Consider the following 24,975-nt stretch of genomic DNA (forward strand, 5'->3'; position numbering starts at 1 on the left):
TTAATCTGTGCTTTCTCTGCCTTTTCTAAACCCAGCCTGTCCATCTGGAAGTTCTCAGTTCATGTACTGTTGAAGCCTAGATTGAAGAATTTTGAGCATTACCTTTCTAGCATGTGAAATGAGTACAATTGTATGGTACTTTGAAGATTCTTTGTCATTGCCCTTCTTTGGGATTGAAATGAAAACTAACTTTTTGCAGTTCCATGGCCACTCCTGAGTTTTCCAAATTTGCTGGCACATTGAGTGCAGCACTTTAACAGCATCGTCTCTTAGGATTTCAAATAGCTCAGCTGAAATTCTATCACCTCCACTACTCTGTTCATCAAGGCCCAATTGACTTTACACAACAAGATGTCTGGCTCTAGATGAGTGATCACGCCGCCATGGTTATCTGGGTCATGAAGACCTTTTATGTACAGTTCTTCTGTGTATTCTTGCCACCTCTTAATATCTTCTGTTTCTGTTAGGTACAGACAGTTTCTGTCTTTCATTGTGTCCATCTTTGCATAGAATGTTCCCTTGCTATCTCTAATTTTCTATGAGATTTCTAGTCTTTCCCATTCTATGGTTTGCCTCTACTTCTTTGCATTGTTCACTTAAGAATGCTTTTTTTTCTCTCCTTGCTATTCGTTGAAACTCTACATTCAGATGGTTATTATATCTTTCCTTTGCTCCTTTGCCTTTCACTTCTCTTCTTTTCTCAGCTATTTGTAAGGCCTCCTCAGACAACTAATTTGTCTCGTTACATTTCTTTTGCTTGAGGTTTTGGTCACTTCCTCCTTTACAATGTTATAAACCTCTGTGCATAGTTTTTTAGGCACTCTGTCTGTCAGATGTAATCCCTTGAATATATTTGTCCCTTCCACCATATAATCATAATGGATTTGATTTAAGTCATACGTGAATGGCCTAGTGGTTTCCCCCACTTTCTTTAAGTCTGAATTTTGCAATAAGGAGTTCATGATCTGAGCCACAGTCAGCTCCCAGTCGTGTTTTTGCTGACTGCATAGAGCTTCTCCATCTTAGATTGCAAAGAAAGTAATCAATTTGATTTTGGTTTTGACCATCTGTCCATGTGTAGAATTGTTTCGTGTCATTGAAAGACGATGTTAGCTATAAGCATTACATTGAATCACCATACAGAAACTAAATAATTAAAAGAAACATTGGCTCATTTAATTAATCTAACCTTATGTTTTTCTATAGGAGGATGTCAAAAAGGAATATTTGCAAAAGGAACAAAAGAGGGAATGGAAAAGTTTCAAGGTACAATACCATATATTGCAGCAAATATTTAGGATAGCTACTTATTCTTCAAACTGCATTAAATTAGTAACAGCTTTTCCAGAGAGTATGAATATTAAAGACAGTGAAATTTTTTATTAAAATAAGTGGATGTTAAAGGCAATATTTCTACTAAAATATCAATTGTTCTTTATATATTAATACTGTTGTGTAAGAAACATATCAAATAAATTTGTAGTAACTATTTTTTCTCTTAGAGGGAAGATTATGCGTTTAGTACCTACTGTGTGTTTAGATTATGTATGCTGCATCATTTAACCCCAATAACTCCTGTGATTACTTTTCTTATTTTACGGAGGAGGAATCCAAAGACTAGAGGTTAAGGAAATTGTTCAAGAAACTTCCAGTGAACCAGCGTGGGTGAAACAACAAAAGAGTTAATGGAAAATTCAAGATAAAATGAGTTCCTTGAAATTTTATGTCTCTTTCTATGAGAGCCATAGAAAGTAGCTTGCAAGTGAGATTAAAACTGTATTTTGTAATATATGCATCAAAAGAAAAGCTGTTGACTCTAGTGGTTTCCATCCTGCTATGAGATTAATCCAAATTTTGTCACTTTGAAAAATTTACTGCCACATCATTATCACCATCATCATCACTGTCTCCACCATCACGTATCCAGCACCATTTGTAAGATACGCACAGTGGGTGAAGCAGCTGCAAATATTTCACTCATGTATATCACTAAATATTTGCATGTTTAAAAGCAAAAATGGTATATCTCTGAAGACTATGTCACAACTGAGACACATAAGCTCTGATATGTGCAAAAAATTCAAAAGGAACACAAAATAAGGTTCTAAGACAATGCACCACCTTTTAGAGCAGTAAACTCTTTTTTTTTTCTGGCTAACACAGCTGAGTATTGTGTGAGACACCACATCATCAGTATGCAGTAAAAATGGCATAAGTTTAAATGGGACATTGTATTTTTCAAAAAATGCTTCAACAGACACCTCCAATAAAAGTGGGAAGGGTAAATGTTTTCCAAACAGTTCAACCCGCCATAGGTAGTACTGCACAACTATGTGACTTTAAGCCTAGAAAACGGCTCTTCTTTGGGTTGCAGTCGTGTGGGGTGGGGGAATCTACTTAATACTTAGAAAAGGCCAGTGTGTCAGAAAGGGTTTTCAAATATTTATTTCTGTTGAGAGAACAGTGAAACAAAGGGTAGGATGAATCCCTACATCAAAACACTACCTGCTATAACCACGTGCCACAATGCAAACTTTGGGCTGAATGACAGCTTGCTCTCGCCGTGGTAAATTTCTAATTCAGTGTTCTAGATAAGCTATTTTTTCTAAGTTTGCTCATATTCTTGTCAATGAGCTTTGATTATTCTCCCATTGGGAATTTTCATTGCTCCAAATATATAATTTACCAAAAATATAAGGTTAAATCTATTACTGAAATATATATTATTCTTTCTTTTAAATTCAGGATCTTTCTAAGATAAAGTTAGATCATGTCTATGCTCACACACAAAATAAAAATAAGTAAATAAAGCTATTTTAATATTTTCCAATTTTCCTTAAAGAAATCTAAATCTTTAAAAAATAATTATTTGCATGTGATTTTGTAAGAATTTTGCCCCTATGAAAATCTCCTGTCTGCTGAACTTTCAATTCTCTAAAAGACCATTCTCTCTCTTGTCTAAAACACCTTTATCTGAATTAATTTATAACTGCTAATTTTCAGTTTAACTACTACTCTGTAATTTCAATAAGGGAAAGAGATTGACAGGCATAGTGCCTGTCACATAATGGGGACTCAATAATTATGAAAAATGAATGAATTATATACACACTACCAGCAGATGCCTTTGCTATTGAAATGATCTTGAATAAAGGTGCCATAACTTTGTTGATGTCACCCCAAATCTATGATGAAGGAATCCTTGGAAAACCTGGGAGTTCAAAGTCCTTCATCCCAGCTATTTTTTTTCTTTAATATTTTTCTTCTGTAGAAATATTGTTATTGTGAAACAAAACTCCATCTCAGATGGGACATATACACAGTCAAAGCTCAGATCAGGAGTTGAACCTGAAATCCCCACCTTAGGAGGGGACTCAAATCCACTGTCTTCTAATTAGAACTGCATACCTAGTTTCAAGACTTACTGAAGCCCAAGTTCTTTTACCTCATCACAGAAAGAATTCAGGATGAGGCAAAGGGATAGGTGGATAGGCAAACAGTGAGTTTATTAGTATAGGAAGTTTGTAAAAAATACAAATGGGCAGGTAAGGGAACATAGTCCCAAGAACTAAGAAGGCTGCATTTTTTTTTTTTTTTCATCAAGGAAACATGGGGAGGGAAGAAGACCATCTTCCTCCTCATTCTCTTCTAGGCATCAAGGTTTACATCATTTGTTTCTCCCTTGACCCCATATGGTCTAACCAGAACTGTCACAGCACTGTTTAAATTTATATGCATTTTAGCAAAAAAGGTGGTAGTTCAGTTCAATTTAGTCACTCAGTCGTCTCCAACTGTTCACGACCCCATGAATCACAGCATGCCAGGCCTCCCTGTCCATCACCAACTCCAGGAGTTCACCCAAACTCATGTCCATCGAGTCAGTGATGCCATCCAGCCATATCATTCTCTGTCATCCCCATCTCCTCCCGCCCCCAATCACTCCCAGCATCAGAGTCTTTTCCAGTGAGTCAACTTGTCGCATGAGGTGGCCAAAGTATTGGAGTTTCAGCTTTAGCGTCAGTCCTTCCAATGAATACCCAGGATTGATCTCCTTTAGAATGGTCTGGTTGGATCTCCATGCAGTCCAAGGGACTCTCAAGAGTCTTCTCCAACACCACAGTTCAAAAGCATCAATTCTTCGGCGATCAGCTTTCTTCACAGTCCAACTCTCACATCCATACATGACCACGGGAAAAACCATAACCTTGACTAGACGGACCTTGGTTGGCAAAGTAATGTCTCTGCTTTTTATTATACTATCTAGGTTGGTCATAACTTTCCTTCCAAGAAGTAAGCGTCTTTTAATTTCATGGCTGCAATCACCATCTGCAGTGATTTTGGAGCCCCCCCAAAAAAGTCTGACATTGTTTCCACCGTTTCCCCATCTATTTCCCATGAAGTGATGGGACCAGATGCCATGATGTTTGTTTTCTGAATGTTGAGCTTCAAGCCAAACTTTTCACTCTCCTCTTTCACTTTCATCAAGAGGCTTTTGAGTTCGTCTTCACTTTCTGCCATAAGGGTGGTGTTATCTGCATATCTGAAGTTATTGATATTTCTCCCAGCAAACTTGATTCCAGCTTGTGCTTCTTCCAGCCCAGCATTCCTCATGATGTACTCTGCATATAAGTTAAATAAGTAGGGTGACAATATACAACCTTGACGTACTCCTTTTCCTATTGAAACCAGTCTGTTGTTCCATGTGCTTATGAGGTAGCAATTACTAGGCAGTCATTATAGGACTCTGAGACCTCTGTCTTGTTGTCAATGAATATCTCACTCCATTAACCTAAAGCTATACCCTTTGTCCAGAATTCCTGGAATTTGGGTCAGATAAATTATCAGCACTCAGATCTAGGGAAGAGCAGCAATTAATTTCTGTTCCATATGCCTGAGGGAAAAACAACTGATGATCATTAATCTTTACTGCACCTACCTGGTCCATTGTAAAAGGGCCAGGGGGCATGAACAAGGGTGGAGGTTTATATGAAGATAAAGAGAAGCCATAAGGATGTTAAGTTAAACATTATGACCTTTAAACTGATTGTTCTTTAGTGGCTTCAGTCCTGTCCAACTCTTTGGCGACCCCAAGCACTGCAGCCTGCCAGGCAACTGTCCACGGGATTTTCCAGGGAAGAATACTCGAGTGGGTTGCCATTTCTTTCTCCAAACTGACTGATTAGAAATTTAGAAATGACATATTTTAAGAACAGGAGCCAACCAAAAATGTACAGATTAAAACTGGTAAGGATATAAACTACTCTAAGTCCCACCTTTGGAGGACTCTTTACCCCCACTCTTTTTTGGGTGTTAGTTCTACAAGGTCTTTTTGGTCTTCATAGAACCATTCAACTTCGGATTCTTCAGCGTTACTGGTTGGGACATAGGCTTGTATTACTGTAATATTGAAAGGTTTGCCTTGGAAATGAACAGAGATTATTCTGTCGTTTTTAAGATTGCATTCAAGTACTGCATTTCGGACTCTTCTGTTGACCATGATGGCTACTCCATTTATTCTAAGGGATTCCTGCCCACAGTAGTAGATATAATGGTCATCTGATTTAAATTCACCCATTCCAGTCCATTTTAGTTCGCTGATTCCTAGAATGTCAATGTTCACTCTTGCAATCTCCTGTTTGACCACTTCCAATTTGCCTGGAACCTAACATTCCAGGTTCCTATGTAATATTGCTCTTTATAGCATCGGACCTTGCTTCTATCATCAGTCACATCCATAACTGGGTATTGTTTTGCTTTGGCTCCATCCCTTCATTCTTTCTGGAGTTATTTCTCTACAGATCTCCAGTAGCATATTGGGCACCTACCGACCTGGAGAGTTCCTCTTTCAGTGTCCTATCATTTTGCTTTTTCATACTGTTCACGGGGTGCTCAAGGCAAGAATACTGAAGTTGTTAGCCATTTAAGAAACACCTGGGGTAACAGGCAAATTTGGCCTTGGAATACAGAATGAAGCAGGGCAAAGGCTAATAGAGTTTTGCCAAGAGAACGCACTAGTCATAGCAAGCACCATCTTCCAACAACACAAGAGAAGACTCTACACATAGACATCAGCAGATGGTCAACACCGAAATCAGACTGATTATATTCTTTGCAGCCAAAGATGGAAAAGCTCTATACAGTTAGGAAAAACAAGGAGCTGACTATGGCTCAGATCATGAACACCTTATTGCCAAATTCAGGCTTAAATTGAAGAAAGTAGGGAAAACCAGTAGACCATTCAGATATGACCTAAAGCAAACCCCTTATGATTATACAGTGGAAGTGAGAAATAAATTTAAGGGACTAGATCTGATAGAGTGCCTGATGAACTATGGACAGAGGTTTGTGACACTTTAAAGGAGAAAGGGATCAAGACGATTCCAATGGAAAAGAAATGCAAAACAGCGAAATGGCTGTCTGAGGAGGCCTTACAAATAGCTGTGAAAAGAAGAAAGGCGAAAAGCAAAGGAGAAAAGGAAAGATATAAGCATCTGAATGCAGAGTTCCAAAGAATAGCAAGGAGAGATAAGAAAGCCTTCCTCAGTGATCAATGCAAAGAAATAGAGGAAAACAACAGAACAGGAAAAACAAGAGATCTCTTCAAGAAAAGTAGAGATATCAAGGGAACATTTCATGCAAAGATGGGCTCAATAAAGGACAGAAATGGTATGGACCTAACAGAAGCAGAAGATATTAAGAAGAGGTAGCAAGAATACACAGAAGAATTGAACAAAAAAGATCTTCAAGATCAAGATAATCACGATGGGGTGATCATTCACCTGGAGCCAGACATCTTGGAATGTGAAGTCAAGTGGGTCTTAGAGAGCATCACTACAAACAAAGCTAGTGGAGGTGATGGAATTCCAATTGAGCTATTTCAAATCCTGAAAGATGATGCTGTGAAAGTGCTGCACTCAATATGCCAGCAAATTTGGAAAACTCAGCAGTGGCCACAGGACTGGAAAAGGTCAGTCTTCATTCCAATCCCAAAGAAAGGCAATGCCAAAGACTGCTCAAACTACCGCACAATTGCACTCATCTCACACACTAGTAAAGTCATGCTCAAAATTCTGCAAGCCAGACTTCAGCAATATGTGAACCGTAAACTCCCAGATGTTCAAGCAGGTTTTAGAAAAGGCAGAGGCACCAGAGATCAAATTGCCAACATCCGCTGGATCATGGAGAAAACAAGAGAGTTCCAGAAAAACATCTATTTCTGCTTCATTGAGTATGCCAAAGCCTTTGACTCTGTGGAAAACAAGAAACTGTGGAAAATTCTGAAAGAGATGGGAATAGCAGACCACCTGACTTGCCTCTTGAGAAATCTATATTCAGGACAGGAAGCAACAGTCAGAACTGGACATGGAACAACAGACTGGTTCCAAATAGGAAAAGGAGTACGTCAAGGTTGTATATTGTCATCCTGCTTATTTAACTTATATGCAGAGTACATCATGAGGAACTCTGGGCTGGAAGAAGCACAAGCTGGAATCAAGATTGCCGGGAGAAATATCAATAACTTCAGATATGCAGATGATACCACCCTTATGGCAGAAAGTGAAGAGGAGCTAAAAAGCCTCTTGATGAAAGTGAAGGAGGAGAGTGAAAAGGTTGGCTTGAAGCTCAGCATTCAGAAAACAAAGATCATGGCATCTGGTCCTATCACTTCATGACAAATAGAAACAGTGGAAACAGTGTCAGACTTTATTTTGAGGGGCTCCAAAAATCACTGCAGATGCTGATTTCAACCATGAAATTAAAAGATGATTACTCCTTGGAAGGAAATTTGTGCCAACCTAGATAGCATATTAAAAAGCAGAGACATTACTTTGCCAACAAAGGTCTGTCTAGTCAAAGCTATGGTTTTTCCAGTGGTCGTGTATGGATGTGAGAGTTGGACTCTAAAGAAAGCTGAGCGCTGAAGAATTGATGCTTTTGAACTGTGGTGCTGGAGAAGATTCTTGAGAGTCCCTTGGACTGCAAGGAGATCCAACCAGTCCATTCTAAAGGAGATCAGTCCTGGATGTTCATTGGAAGGACTGATGCTAAAGCTGAAACTCCAATACTTTGGCCACCTCATGAGAAGAGTTGACTCGTTGGAAAAGACCCTGATTCTGGGAGGGATTGGGGGTGGGAGGAGATGGGGACGACAGAGAATGAGATGGCTGGATCGCTTCACCCACTTGATGGACTTGAGTTTGAGTGAACTCGGGAGTTGGCGATGGACAGGGATGCCTGGCGTGCTGTGATTCATGGAGTCGCAAAGAGTCGGACATTACTGAGCGACTGAACTGAACTGAACTGAACTGAACCCGACTCAGTGTATGTGCTGAGAGTTTTCTACTTTCCTTCTCTTTAATACATTCTATTTGCTTGCTACTGTGTTTGTGAAGTTCCCATCTAACTTACACAAATCTGACTTAAACACTAGGTCCAGGAAGGTGGCTTTCAGAATTTCCAGAGAGTAAACAAAGTGAAATGAGAAACGGAGCCATTCTACTAGACTGGTTGAGTCACTGTACCCCACCTCCTGAGAGGTGAGGTAGCCACTAAACACTATTGTGGAAGATCAAGTAAAATGTAGACATTTGGCGGATACTTGTTTATATACTGGAATATAATTTTCTAAGTGTTTTATACTTCTGTCTCTCTCTCTTTTTTAATTTAAAGGTGCTCATGAATAGAAACCACAAAATAGAGAATAGCATTAAATGCATATGAAAATAATAAATACCTAAATAAACTTGAATATAGGAGAAAAGAATAATTTGATGGATTTCCTTCTAATACCTTTTCAGTGTTCAACTTTAGATTTAAAATATTGAACCCTTCAGTAGTTTGAAATAAAAATGATATAATAACAATTCCAACTTATATAATTCACTCAAATATATTCTCAGGATAGAGATTTTTTTTGTTTGTTTTCGGTAATTTTGAATTTATTTTCAAAAGGTAATTTTGAAATTATTTTATTCTATTTAAAATAAATAATAAAATAGTAATAATTCTTAATTGAAATAGAATTGTGAATCAGAGCAGAAACCTAAATAAGTGACCTAAAGTAAATGATGTGAGAGTTGGACTGTGAAGAAAGCTGATTGCCAAAGAATTGATGCTTTTGAACTATGGTGCTGGAGAAGACTCTTGAGAGTCCCTTGGACTGCAAGGAGATCCAACCAGTCCATTCTAGAGGAGATCAATCCTGGGTGTTCATTGGAAGGACTTATGCTAAAGCTGAAACTCCAATATTTTGGCCACCTCATGCGACGAGTTGACTCACTGGAAAAGACTCTGATGCTGGGAGCGATTGGGGGTAGGAGGAGACAGGAACGACAGAGACTGAGGTGGCTGGATGGCATCACCGACTCGATGGACATGAGTTTGAGTGAACTCCGGGAGTTGGTGATGGACAGGGAGGCCTGGCATTCTGTGGTTCATGGGGTCGCTAAGAGTTGGACACGACTGAGCGACTGAACTGAACTGAACTGAAAGTAAATGAAAATGCTACAAAAATTAGAATAAAATTGCATTTCAAAATATCTGGAATAATGGCTTCTTATTAATTTTTAAGCTGTGTTTAAATTTTTCATGTAAATATTCAATAGGTTGCAGAAATAATAGTCCAAGTCGTGGTCTTTGGTCCACAAGTATAATTTACTTGGGTTAAATGATTTTATAAATTTTTGAAAAGGGGTGCAGTGGACAGGAGCTGGTAGGTCACTTCAGTGGACATATTATTAGTGGTATTAGTTACAGTTGTTTAAATTTTTTAAAATCAGTCATTATACTTCACAAGCATTTCAGATTAATCAAAGAATATTAATGCTTATTGCTTTCAATAAGAGACACAATGGACACAATTTAGTACATTCCAAATTGTACCAAAAAAAAAAAAACACAACTCAAAAAATCCCAAAAAGTTACTTCCCAAAATACAAAGAAAGTGCAAAAATTTCTCACTCATTTATGTTATAACTAATGTAACTATTTACCTGTCTATATGTCCAGACCAAAATTGTATAATTCTGTGGGGGGAAATTTCATGTAAATGTTGGTGTTCAAATGCCCTACTTGCATATTTATTTTTGATTATTGGCACATATATAAATCAGCATCTGCCCTAGTTCTTTGACCCCGAACACTGTATCTCTACTATATCTCTTTAAGCAAAATTAAATATCACTTATTCTTCTCTTTTCTAGGCTCTATTTCATTAGTTCCTTCAATTCCCCTCTTAAATGCTGTTTCTTTTAATTATTGTGTGGCCCTCTGCTGAACCCTAAGTGATTACCATGAGATTACAAAATTAAATTTCACTTGTTATGCCTAGGTCTTTAGGTATCAAATTATCATATTAATTGACCTGTTGCCTCAGGCAAGTCTTCGTGACTAAAATGGAAAATGTTATTAAGAAGTGAAATTATTTTTCTTTTCCTATTATACCAAAGTTTATTTTTTATTGTAAAATTGATATTTTCTTATTCTTCCCATTGAAATTATTATTAAAGGAAACATTAATCATTAATTCTCTGACCTGTGTTTGAAGCTTTTAAAAGGAGAATTGAAGGTTTTTTTTTTTAACATCTCTTTTTCAACTTTTTTTGAGAACATTGTCTCATTATCTGTTCATTACTTGCTGTTCAGTTCAGTTCAGTCACTCAGTCGTGTCCGACCTTTGCAACCCCATGAATCACAGCACGCCAGGCCTCCCTGTCCATCACCAACTCCCGGAGTTCACTCAAACTCATGTCCATCGAGTCAGTGACGCCATCCAGCCATCTCATTCTCTGTCGTCCCCGTCTCTTCCCGCCCCCAATCCTTCCAAGCCTCAGTCTTTTCAGTGAGTCAACTCGTTGCATGAGGTGGCCAAAGTATTGGAGTTTCAGCTTTAGCATCAGTCCTTCCAATGAACACCCAGGATTGATCTCCTTTAAAATGGACTGGTTGGATCTCCTTGCAGTCCAAGGGACTCTCAAGAGTCTTCTCCAGCACCACAGTTCAAAAGCATCAATTCTTCGGTGATCAGCTTTCTTCACAGTCCAACTCATGACCACGGGAAAAACCATAGCCTTGACTAGACGGACCTTTGTTGGCAAAGTAGTGTCTCTGCTTTTTAATATGCTGTCTAGGATGGTCATAACTTTCCTTTCAAGGAGTAATCATCTTTTAATTTCATGGCTGCAATCAGCATCTGCAGTGATTTTGGAGCCCAAAAAAATAAAGTCTGACACTGTTTCCATTGTTTCCCCATCTATTTCCCATAAAGTGATGGGACCAGATGCCATGATGTTTGTTTTCTGAATGTTGAGCTTCAAGCCAACCTTTTCACTCTCCTCTTTCACTTTCATCAAGAGGCTTTTGAGTTCCTCTTCACTTTCTGCCATAAGGGTGGTGTCATCTGCATATCTGAGGTTATTGATATTTCTCCCAGCAATCTTGATTCCAGCCTGTGCTTCTTCCAGCCCAGCGTTCCTCATGATGTACTTTGCATATAAGTTAAATAAGCAGGTGACAATATACAACCTTGATGTACTCCTTTTCCTATTTGGAACCAGTCTGTTGTTCCATGTCCAGTTCTAACTGTTGCTTCCTGACCTGCATACAAGTTTCTCAAGAGGCAGGTCAGGTGGTCTGGGATTCCCATCTCTTTCAGAATTTTCCACAGTTTCTTGTGATCCACAGAGTCAAAGGCTTTGGCATAGTCAATGAAGCAGAAATAGATGTTTTTCTGGAACTCTCTTGCTTTCTCCATGATCTAGCGGATGTTGGCAATTTGATCTCTGGTGCCTCTGCCTTTTCTAAAACCTGCTTGAACATCTGGGAGTTCACGGTTCACATATTGCTGAAGTCTGGCTTGCAGAATTTTGAGCATGACTTTACTAGCGTGTGAGATGAGTGCAATTGTGCGGTAGTTTGAGCATTCATTGGCATTGCCTTTCTTTGGGATTGGAATGAAGACTGACCTTTTCCAGTCCTGTGGCCACTGCTGAGTTTTCCAAATTTGCTGGCATATTGAGTGCAGCACTTTCACAGCATCATCTTTCAGGATTTGAAATAGCTCAACTGAAATTCCATCACCTCCACTAGCTTTGTTCATAGTGATGCTTTCTAAGGCCCACTTGACTTCACATTCCAAGATGTCTGGCTCCAGGTGAATGATCACCCCATCATGATTATCTTGGTCGTGAAGATCTTTTTTGTACAGTTCTTCTGTGTATTCTTGCCACCTCTTCTTAATATCTTCTGCTTCTGTTAGGTCCCTACCATTTCTGTCCTTTATCGAGCCCATCTTTGCATGAAATGTTCCCTTGATATCTCTAATTTTCTTGAAGAGATCTCTTGTTTTTCCTATTCTGTTGTTTTCCTCTATTTCTTTGCATTGATCACTGAGGAAGTCTTTTTTATCTCTCCTTGCTATTCTTTGGAACTCTGCATTCAGATAGATGCTTATATCTTTCCTTTTCTCCTTTGCTTCGCTTCTCTTCTTTTCACAGCTATTTGTAAGGCCTCCTCAGACAGCCATTTTGCTTTTTTGCATTTCTTTTCCATGGAGATGGTCTTGGTCCCTGTCTCCTGTACAATGTCACGAACCTCCGTCCAGAGTTCATCAGGCACTCTATCAATCAGATCTAGTCCCTTAAATCTATTTCTCACTTCCACTGTATAATCATAAGGGATTTGATTTAGGTCATATCTGAATGGTCTAGTGGTTTTCCCTCGTTTCTTCAATTTCAGTCTGAATTTGGCAATAAGGAGTTCATGATCTGAGCCACAGTCAGCTCCTGGTCTTGTTTTTGCTAGCTGTATCGCGCTTCTCCATCTTTGGCTGCAAAGAATACAATCAATCTGATTTCTGTGTTGATTTCTTGAAGATCTGTTTTTTACATATTTATGTCTAGATCTAAGCACTGAATGGCATATATGGAAGATTTTAGTGAGTGTTATTTAAATGATGAAAATTGATATCTGGATAATTAAAATGACTCTAATCTTCTGAAATGTAAAAAAAAAAAGAAAGAAAGAAAATAGTGAGGTGTAAACAGTCACTTCTTTTATGGACTTCTGGATCTTTTTTATAGGAGACACATAAATGATGGAAAGATGGACACAAGTTTATGCAGAATGTGTGAGACGTTCTCTAAAGGAGGCTGCGAAGGGAAAGAAATAGGAATATGAGATAGAAAGAGAGGTACATCCAACAGTGTTTTCTTTGACTTAATGGAATTTGCTTTATCTTGTTGAAGACTAAACATAAAATCCTAGTTATGTTAAGATAATTTATTTTTGATGCTGTTCCATTTAGCACTTTTTATATTTAATTTCTATTGAGGTGAAAATCACATAAAATAAAATTAACTACTTTAAAGAGAGCAATTCAGTGGAATCTAGCACATTCATAATGTTGATATTATGCAGCCACAATTTCTAAACTATTTCCAACATCTCAAAAGGAAACCTCATATCTACCAAGCAGTTACATCCCCAATCTCTTTCTCCTGTCCTCCAGCAGTCACTCATTTGCTTTCTGTCTCTATGAATTAACTTATTATTTTCAGTGAGTAGAATCATGCAATATGTAACTTTTATCTGGCTTCCTTCCCTTAGCACAGTGCTTTGAGTTTCATCCAAACTGTAGCATGCACTCCATTATTATGCCTGAACTACTTGCATGTATATATCACAGCATTTTTCTTCATTCGCCTGTTTTCTTCTTCCAGTTTTAACTTAGATATAATTGACAGACACCGCTGTATAAGGTGTACAGCATAATGATGTGACTTCATACATCATGAAATGATTCCAGTATGTTTAGTGAACATCATCTCACTATAGATGAGCAGAATGGTGTTAAGATTAGTGTATTTTCTGAGACTTTTCTTATTTACTGAGGTAGATATCTGTCGCTCTAAATTTCCCTTTTGGAACTACTTTTGCTGCCTCCCATATATGGTGGTACATTGTGTATCCATTTTCACTTATATCCAGTTTTTTTTAATCTTCTGATTTCTTCAGTGGCTCATTTTTCTTTAATAGCATGCTGTTTACCCTCCATGTGCTTGTGCTTTTCATGGTTTTCTTATTGTACCTAATTTCTAGTTTCATAGCATTGTGACCGGAAAAGAATGTTGATACAATTTCAATTTTCCGAAATTACTGAACCTTTTTTGTGATCGAGCATATGATCACATGAGTATATGATCTATGCTTGTTAGCATGTGAGCCTGGAGAATGTCTCAGGTGCACTTAAAAAGAATATGCATTCTGCTACTTTGGACTGGAATGTTATATATATATATATCCGTTCCGTTCAGTCGCTCAGTCGTGTCCGACTCTTTGCGACCCTGTGGACTGTAGCCTACCAGGCTTCTCCTTCCATGGGATTCTCCAGGCAAGAATACTGAAGTGGGTTACCATCTCCTTCTCCAGGGGATCTTCCCAACCCAGGGATCGAACCCGGGCCTCCCGCATTGGAGGCAGTCGCTTTAACCTCTGAGCCACCAGGGAAGCCCATATATATATATATATATATATATATATATACACATATATATATATACTTATATGAAAAAAGAATGCATTAATCACTCAGTCATGTCCAACTCTTTGTGACCCCAAGAACTGTAGCCCACCAGGTGTTTGTTGTCCATAGAATTCTCTAGGCAAGGATGCTGGAGAGGGTAGCCATTCCCCTCTCTAGGGGATCTTTCTGAAACAGGGATCGAACCCAGGTCCCCCGCATTGCAGGCAGATTCTTTACCATCTGAGCCACAAGGGAAGTCCATATATATATATAGATATGAGAGCTGGACCATTAGGAAGGCTGAACACCAAATGTTTTTGAACTGTGATGCTGGAGTATACTCAAGAGTGGACAGCAAGGATATCAAACCAGTCTATCCTAAAGGAAATCAAACCTGAATATTCATTGGAAGGACTGATGCTGAAACTGAAGCTCCAATACTTTGACCACCTGACACAAAGAGCCAATTCATTGAATAAGACCCTGATGTGGGGAAAGATTGAAGGCAGGAGGAGAAGGGGGCAACAGAGGATGAGATGGTTGGATGGCATCACTGACTCAATGGACACGAATTTGAGTAAACTCTGGGAGATAATGAAGGACAGGGAAGCCTGACATGCTACAATCCATGGGGTTGCAAAGAGTCAGATTCGACTGAGCAACTGAAAAACAAATATATACATAAATATATTCTGGCTGGATGATATATTAATTAGTGTAAATGGCATGCTAAAATTACCTAAAATTGTGTTGCTGTCAATTTATATCTCTTAATATTTGCTTTATGTACTTAAATTCTCGTATGTTGAGTGCATATATGTCTACAAGTATTATATCTTCCTGTTTGATCAATACCTTGATCATTAGGTTCAGACATTAAAGAATTCACCTGCAATGTAGGAGATCTGGGTTCAGTCTCTGGGTTGGGAACATTCCCTGGAGAAGGAATGACAACCTATTGCAGTATTCTTGCCTGGAGGATTCCTAGGACAGAATCAGAAATGGCATCCCCTTCCAGCACTAAGCCAGTTAGGTAAAAGTTGAGTGTATGCATTCCTGCTATGCCTACTAAAATTGCTTCAGTCACGTCCAACTCTGCGACCCATGGACTGTATCCCTCCAGGCTCCTCTGTCCATGGGATTCTTCAGGCAAGAATACTGGAGTGGGTTGCTATGTCCTTCTCCAGAGGATATTCCTCACCCAGGGATTGAATCGGCATCTCTTGTGTCTCCTGCCTTGGCAGACAGGTACTTAACCACTAGTACCACCTGGGAAGATAAAAGGTGAACCACAAACAAACAAAGATAAATGAAAACTGGCACTTACCAGCTTCTCTGTACCCAGAGTGAATTCCAATAGATCCCTACTCCTCGGGCACATACTCTATAATTATTCAGTGAATCTCCTTATATATGCATGCCACTGTGTGCTGTGTGCTTTAGTCACTTAGCCATGTCCGACTCTGTGCAACACCATGGACTGTAGCCTGCCAGGCTCCTCTGTCCATGGGATTCTCCAGGCAAGAATACTGGAGTGGGTTGCCATTTCCTTCTCTGGGGGATCTTCTCAACCCAGGAATCAAACCCGGGTCTCCTGCATTGCAGGCAGATTCTTTACCGACTGAGCCATGAGGGAAGCCCTCTATGCAAGCTAAGTTGCTTCAGTTGTATCCAGCTCTGTGTGACCCTAAGGACTGTGGCCCTCTGGACTCCTCTATCCATGGGCTTCTCCCAGGAAGTATACTCGAGTAGGTTGCCATGCCGCCCTCCAGGGGATCTTTCCAAACCTGGGATCGAGCCCACACTTTACATCTCCTGCATTGACAGGTGGGTTCTTTACCACTGGTGCCACATAGTAAGCCCCTCCTTATGAATGACCCAGGTACATTTCAGAATGTTGCCTCTGTACTAGAATTCAGAGAGAGTTAGCTTTTGCACATGCCCTTTAAGAGTGGAGTCTCAGTTTCCTGTAGCCTCCCCAGCAGTCAGGGACACATAAGTATCTTGATTTTCAAAGCCAGATATTGTGGGAGATCATTTTCGCAGTGCAGATCCCTTGGCCTGGGGAGTCTGGTCTGGGGTTTGAATCTCTCATTCCTCAGAGGCAACCTTCAAGGCTGTGATATCCTTTCTGTCTAGAAGTCACCATACTGACAGTGTGGTTCATGGCCAGACCATGCCACCCACTCCCAGCCATCTCACTATGGCATGTCCTTTTTATTTTCAGTTGTGGAACATATTTCTAGTCGACTTCAGTGATTCTCAGAGATAGCTGCACCTAAGTAGTTGGAATTTTGGTGTGCTCATGGGAGGAGGTGAGTCCAGGGTCTTTCTACACCACTGTCTTTTCCTACCCTCTTTGTAACACTTCATAAATGTGAAAGATGCTCACTATCATTAAACTTTGCCTTTCAGTGCTTAACATTTATGTGATCTCAATATATAATGTGGAACTTGTAGAGTAGTAGCATAATATAACTCCAAGTATCCTAAGGGAAGTAGTTGTAATTCACTTGTTTTTCTCTTTTGTATGGAAAAAAGCAGAAGCTTTAACATTAATTTTGTGCAGTATGCATTGTAATGTCTTATCTTGAATATATACAGCTCTGTGAGTTTTCCTTTAATGTAAAATCTCCATGAGTCTAAATACAAAGATAAAAGTATTTCTTCAGATCACTGTAATTCAACAGTTGTTTTAAACAGTGGCTAATAATATATCACCTGTCTAAATTTTACATAGACCAATTGTGTATGTTATATGCAAAGGCTAGTGTCCATTTATCAGTGATAGGAAGATAAAAAGTTCAAGAATTGAGCAATGGGGCTGAAGAGCTAAATCAGTTACAGGTAGAAGGACACATTATGTGCAAAGGAGAACATGTCATTGTCTTGAGTCCTGAAGTGTGAAGACAGCACATCATAAGGTCCGTGTAGGGATTCAATGTGTTGGCATTTCTTGTTTGTTTGGTTGTTTGCTTTGAATTTAGAAATCCAGACCAACATAGTTTATGAAGCAAAAAATTGATAAATAATTATATATAAAGCAAGATTCAGCATGCAGAAGGCTAAGCCAGGCCGCAAACTGAATCTCCTGATAGGCACACCTTGCAGTTTAGAAGTCAAGCTTCCTACCCAAGCAAAGGGCAGGAAAGTATGTTACTCGCATAAAAACTGATAAATAAATGGAACAGCATAGAGAGCCCGGACTTAAACCCACATAGATAGGGTCAAATAATTTATAGCAAAGGAGCCAAAAATATACAATGGAGATAGGAAATTCCCTTTTAATAAGTGGTATTGAGAAAACTAGACAGCCATATTCAAAAAGAAATTAATTTCTATTTTACACCATACACAAAAATCATCTCAGAATAAAGACTTTAATATAAGACCTGAACCCATAGGACTTCTAGAAGAAAACATAGGATAAGCTCCTTGACACTGGTTTTGACAATACTTTTTTTGGATTTGATACCAAAATCCAAGACAACAAAAGCAAAAATAAACCAGAAATAGATATTAGAAATCAATTAGAAAACTTCTTCACAGAAAAGAAACTATCAACAAAATGAAAAATCAGCCTCTGCTGAAAAATGTTTGCAAATCCAATAATTTTTATAATAGTAAGTTTGTACATGTAAGAAAGATGTGTAAAGAATTTACAAACATTTTTATTGACACAAATAGATATATAAGTATACATAGATGTCTCTGGGTATAATATGCATGCATTCTGTGTATTCTTGTCTTGAATGTGATACATTTATTGATTCATTTGACCCTTGTATTTGAAAGATAAACACACAAGCTAAGTTTTTAAATAAACTATTCAATTTCCTGAAGAAACAATTTGCCATCTGATGATCACTGATTTTTTCCCCATCTTTTGTGACATGAACTTAATGTTATTCTTGAGAATCTAATTCCAACAACTGCCTTGCTCTCCTTGCCTTTCCCTTATCGTTTGTAAGTGAAACTGGTTGTCAAAGTGTCAGAGCTGGACTATGTTTCTGATGTTGAGTTTGCCCATTTCTCAACTGCTGCTTTTAATAAAAGATATGATCATCTGGGAAATATAAATGCAGTTTGTGGAGAAAGCTGGGTCTTTCTCAGAATGAGTGTTTACTGGGTCAAGTTCTGTCATCAGGAACCCTCAGACAGCTCACACTGGAACACATGCGTCAGTGTGGGGACGTGCAGATGGCCTTTACTCTTTGTGTTTAACTTGGCACTCTTTGTCCTCGCTGCTCGTTGCATCATTTTATAACAATAACATCTTCTTCCAAGATTCCCATGACTATATTTTTAATAGAAAAACCTGGTTTTTATAAAATTTGAGAAAAGGAGTTTAGCTAGGGAGGCTGTGTTACAAACATTTTGCCCATTTTCAAACCAAGCGATAAATTTAAAAAGCCCTGTGTCTAATATAAAGCTGAAATGAAGAGGTGCTGAAAAGTGTTGAAATTAATTTTCCAGTGTAATGGGGAAATCCAAGCTCTGTAATATCAGCTTCTGCATTTCATCTTTCAGCTCTCCCAAATTTATCTTTTTTCTCTCTCTCTTTCTTTTTCTCTCTCATGACAAAAGATATGCTTTAACTTACTGTCCACTAAGCTCATTATTTCCAGTTCCATTCTGAGCTTTGTTGCTAAACATGTTCATGGTATCCAGATAAAGAAAAGTCCTGTAAGAGAGAATGAGGATCTGTTATAGTCTACATGGGTGAAACTTGAAGACGTGATGCTAAGTAAAATGAGCTAGACATAAAAGGCAAATATGAGATAAACAGGAGATACCTAGAAGAGCCAAATTCCATCTTACATTTACAGAGGCGTAGGTAAGGTAGCGGTTATCTGGAGCTCAGGGGTGCGTAGAGTGGGGAGTTTTTGTTTTGTGGATACAGAATTTCAGTTTGGGATGATGAAAACCTTTTGGAGATTAATAGTGGTGATTGTTACAAAACAATGTGAATGTAGTTGAAACCACTGAACTGTATGTCTCTAAAGAGTTAAAATGGTGCTATGTATATTATATTATATTGAAGAGACAGAGAGATATAATAAAAGCATAAGACAAATGAATACATTTTAGACCATATTTGAATTCCCTAATTTTGGAGAAAGAAAATTTTAATTTTCCATTTTATCTGTTTTTGACAATTAAAACTTAATAGCTTAAATTGAACACACAGTAATATAGTATACTACCAAATCTAATATAACAAGAATAAAACTCAACAAAGCCTAACTCTGACTTTTCTTAAGACTTGGCCCTCTAAAAAATGTACTCCTAACAAAGTAAATTAGTAAAAATAAAATAAAAGTTACTAGCATCTATTTTTTTTTCAACTTTCAACTATTGTGTTTATAGTGGAGTTTTAATGGGAAAATATTCATCATTAATCCAGAGAATGTACAGAGAATAGTTTCCACGTGGTTGGTGGAAACTAAAGGCACAGAGGGTTGTTTCAAGAGCTTCTCTAAAATGCCGTGAGCGAAATCATTCTATATGCTCTGTGAGAAGGAAGGCGTGTACTGTCTCCCCCACAGTGCCAAGAGGTGACTGCTTCAGAGACAGTAAGTGAGTGGCAGGCCTGGGCAGAGTGGGCCGCAGACAGTGGTGTCTCCCAAGTGATGGGATCAGCCCAGGTTGAGGAGGCATCTGTGTGTGCTTTAATTGCTCAGTCCTGTCTGACACTTTTTGACCCGATGGACTGCAGCCCACCAGGCTCCACTGTCAATGGAATTTTCCAGGCAAGAGTACTAGAGTGGGCATTTCCTGCACCACAAGATCTTCTCCATCCATGGATTGAACCCAGGTTGCCCAGGTCACCTGCATTGTCAAGCATGGATTCCTTACCACTGTGCTATCTGGGGTGGGCTCAAAGCAGAGCCTGTCATTAGTGACCATGAACACAGACCGCAGTTTCCCCTTCGAAGGCTTAACCTACATTAGACTCATGACATTTGCACTATTCTGAAAAGAATGGAAAGGATGTCAAGAGTGACTAAATTCAATTTCCTGTAAGCCCTGGGTGAATTTTTCAAAGTAGATTAAATTTAACTTAGAAAAATCAAAGATTTGCTATTTTTTTGTGCTGTATGATAGGGTAAATTTTAGGACCATCGAATGAGTTTACTTTTTCCAGGAAAAAAAAAAATCTGCTACTAAATTTATGCTGTATCTTAATACCAATCGGGATGTAACTATACTTTGAGGAATAGGTTTGCTTTATTCAGAAATGGAAGCCACGAAACTTACAGAATACCATTTTAACTTAGCTGCCTATGAAGTCAGATACGTTTGGTGCCAAGGTGCAGCAGCTTCTATGAAGAGTCCTCATTTTGTTATTATTTTCGTGTTTTATGAATTGTGCTCTTACCTGGCTTTACTGGTCTTCTTTGCTTTTATTTCATCTTCTATTTACCTCTAATTATTTTTACAAAAATATTAATATAAATAAAAGATAAATAAGCAATCATAAAACAGTTTGATGCTAATTTCAAGAAAATATTTCTATTGATATAAGCTTCTGACAAGAATAAATTCCTGAATATATTTCTCTGATATTCTACTATTTTTTTTGTCAACAATTTTATTCTTTTTTGCTTTTCAGTCATTAATATCAGATCATAAGTTTTGTGGGTTTTTGAACTATTTAAGGAGGATTATGCGCTATCTAAAAATTTAGTGATAACAAAAGAGAAGACTGACTCAGACTCAGATCTGGGCTTTACCATTTTTCAGCTGCTTGACTCACAAGTTGCTTAATATTTCCAAGTCCTAATCTGGAATTTTTCAACCTGTGTAACACTTGTCCTCTAGGTTCCATAAGTTCAGATCTCAGTGAAAGAACTGATGTCTTTGTAATATCAATTATCTCTTATTTTTGTTGTAATTCTATATATTAATACTTATTACTATCAATGTTAACAGAAAAGTAATATAAATGCATCCTGAACTATCTGGATTACCACTTTGAAGTATCTCTTTACTGCCCAGATTCATTTTCTCTGTGTTTAATTAGTATTATTTTAATTATCAGTACTTTTATAAATTTACCTTTTTGAAAATTTTTTCTTTGTAATAATTGAATGGTAACTAATAAAATGATATTACATGAAAAAAGTTTTTCAGCCCTGCAAATGAAGAAGTGAAGTATGAGAATTAAATTAATAGGCTGCACAAAATAGTCAAAGCATACTGAACTAAAAACAAAAAGTTACGCTGTAGGAAAAATAACATATATTTTCTGAAGTTTGATATAACTTAAGGTTAATTATAGTATCTTTCAAATTAAATTAATGCTAACATGAATATCATTGCTTTCAAAGTTGTTTTACAGACAGTTTCTATGTTTTAATAAGTACAAAGTATTTATATTCTAAGAATTAAACATCATTTTATTATTGTATATTTAGGCAACATGTAATTACTCACATCAACTCTAAGAGTCAACTAGAATTTTTATTAAAAACTGCCTTAATATCTTCTACTGAAAAATAACCAAATACTCCCCATCTTTCATGTTTATTGTGAGCATTAAATGAGACTAGGCATTCAACACAAACTCATTCCCTTTCACTTACTTATAAATATCACCTATTTTCCATGACTTTTATTTTATTCTCTGTTTTCAAACTAAAGTCAATATAAACAAAATTAAATATAGAATTATATGTATTTTTAAATATTAATGTGGTCTTCCAAATTAGGCTAAATTTTGCCAAATGATTCCTAGGCCTTGGTTACTCTCAACAACAAAGGTTCACTGCTCACACACTTGTCTAGTATAGATTGACACTTGTCTGCATTTGGCTGAGACTCAGAGTGTTGCTCTCACATGACTAAAGGGAGATAGTGTCGGAAACTGCCAGCGGCTCATGAAGCTTCTTTTTGGAAATGCACACCCCGTGTCTCAATCTGTTAGCCAAAGCGAGTTACACAGCAATAGCTGGCATCAGTGGAACAGAGAAGTCTAAGCCTCTTCTAAGGAGGGGCACCACAGACAGTTACCCTCCTAATTTGGAGGATCCAAAGAGAGACATTACACAATTTATTATAATACAAGCTCTTCCAGTTATTATAATAGTTTATAATATTGACAAGTAATAAAATTTGGGCAGATAACTCCTTGTTTAATCTGCTTTAATATCAGTATCAAGAGATAAGCTAAATATCATGTATAAAATTTTTCAGTGAAAAAAACATGCTTTATAACTTCAAATATAATTTCTCCTCATATTCTTATTTTAAAACTTAAAAAAAGCTCCATTCAGAAATAACTTCTAGATATAACTATTGAAAGGGTTTTATTTAATAGAAAATTGTATATAAATTGTATTTTTTATAGATTTTGCTTAGGTGAAAATTCTACCCACAAATGTCTTAAGAGAGATTCACATTGTTTGTTTCTATTTGTTTTTATGTGAAATTTATGCTTTATAACATTAGGATTGATAGGATTAATTATTTTTAAAATCCTTCTTTTCTAGGATACAACAGTGAAAAACTCCTTGTATCATAATGGAATTACTCCAGGCTTTGGAAAGTGGGACCATTCCTATAGCAGCATTCGTAGACATCTCAAGGATACTTTAGTCAGTTATTAAACAAACCAACTCATAAGCAGCTTGGGATTTCAGCAAGAATTATTCATTCTTTTTTTCTTCATTTGAAATCTCTATAAGGGTCTCTATTTATTCCTAAATTGCCTAGCTTCTTACCAGCTTACTCACATAAATAAATTTCTGATGATATACTTATATTGGACAACAGAAATTTCTTTCATTTATTTTCATGATATTAGGGTCTTGTAGCATAAAAAGACACACACAAATTCTGTACCTAGTTTTTAGAGAACCAAAAATTTAAAAATAAGATTTCTTATAATCTAACTCCCAATTGCTATAATTAAATTAAATATCATGATTTGTCTCATTATATTAAGTATAAAATTGAAACAAAAATAGGAATTTTTGGTTTGCTTTTTAAAACCTATTAACAATGCTGTTTTATTTAACATCTTAAATTTGTTTGCAAAGCATAGCTTATTTTTGGTGGATTCTATAGTATGTGTAAGAAAGATAAGAAAGCCTTCCTCAGAGATCAATGCAAAGAAATAGAGGAAAACAATAGAGTGGGAAAGACTAGAGATCTCTTCAAGAAAATCAGAGATACCAAGGGATCATTTCATGCAAAGATGGGCTCAGTAAAGGACAGAAATGGTATGGACCTAACAGAAGCAGAAGATATTAAGAAGAGGTGGCAAGAATACACAGAACTATACAAAAAAATCTTAATAACTCAGATAACCATGATGGTGTGATCACTCACCTAGAGCCAGACATCCTGGACCGTGAAGTCAAGTGGGCCTTAGAGAGCATCACTATGAACAAAGCTAGTGGAGGTGATGGAATTTCAGTTGAGCTATTTCAAATCCTGAAAGATGATGCTGTGAAAGTGTTGCACTCAATATGCCAGCAAATTTGAAAAACTCAGCAGTGGCCACAGGACTGGAAAAGGTCAGTTTTCATTCCAATCCCAAAGAAAGGCAATGCCAAAGAATGTTCAAACTACTGCACAATTGCACCCATCTCACACGCTAGCAAAGTAATGCTCAAAATTCTCCAAGCCAGGCTTCAACAGTACATGAACTGTGAACTTCCAGATGTCCAAGCTGGTTTTAGAAATGCAAGAGGACCCTGAGATCAAATTGCCAACATCCATTGGATCATCAAAAAAGCCAGAGAATACCAGCAAAACATCTGCTTTATTGACTATGTCAAAGCCTTTGACTATGTAGTTCACAACAAACTGTGGAAAATTCTTCAAGAGATGGGAATACCAGACCACCTTAACTGCCTCCTGAGAAATCTGTATGCAGGTCAAGAAGCAACAGTTAGAACTGGACATGGAACAACAGACTGGTTCCAAATTGGGAAAGGAGTACGTCAAGGCTGTATATTGTCACCCTGCTTATTTAACTTATATGCAGAGTACATCATGAGAAATGCTTGGCTGGATGAAACAAAGCTAGGGTCAAGATTGCCAGGAGAAATATCAGTAACCTCAGATATGCAGATGATGCCAACTTTATGGCAGAAAGCAAAGAACTAAAGAGCCTCTTGACGAAAGTGAAAGAGAAGAGTGAAGAAGTTGGCTCAAAACTCAGCATTCAAAACACAAAGATCACGGCATCCAGTCCCATCACTTCATGGCAAATAGATGGGGAAACAATGGAAACAGTGAGAGACTTTATTTTCTTGGGCTCCCAAATCACTGCAGATGGTGACTGCAGCCATAAAATTACAAGATGCTTGCTCCTTAGAAGAAAAGCTATGACCAACCTAGACAGCATATTGAAAAGCAGAGATGTTACTTTGCCAACAAAAGTCCATCTACTCAAAGCTATGATTTTTCCAGTATTCATGTATGGATGTGAGAGTTGGACT

The 24,975-nt window shown here is 37.6% G+C and overlaps 1 protein-coding gene across 1 annotated transcript in view; it reads left to right on the top strand.

Annotated features, from left to right (window-relative positions):
• CNBD1 (cyclic nucleotide binding domain containing 1) overlaps positions 1–23,133 on the top strand; it is a 500,682-nt gene extending 477,549 nt beyond the window's left edge. The window contains exons 12-13 of the mRNA XM_088844600.1: positions 1,207–1,266; positions 23,017–23,133. Coding sequence (XP_088700726.1) covers positions 1,207–1,266; positions 23,017–23,133 — 177 coding nt within the window. The remainder of the gene's footprint in view (positions 1–1,206; positions 1,267–23,016) is intronic.
• Positions 23,134–24,975: the final 1,842 nt, after the last annotated feature.

The sequence above is a fragment of the Moschus berezovskii genome, chromosome 16 (assembly GCF_049115385.1).
Source record: "Moschus berezovskii isolate FMDL1 chromosome 16, NW_MosBer_1.0, whole genome shotgun sequence".
Taxonomy (NCBI): Eukaryota; Metazoa; Chordata; class Mammalia; order Artiodactyla; family Moschidae; genus Moschus; species Moschus berezovskii.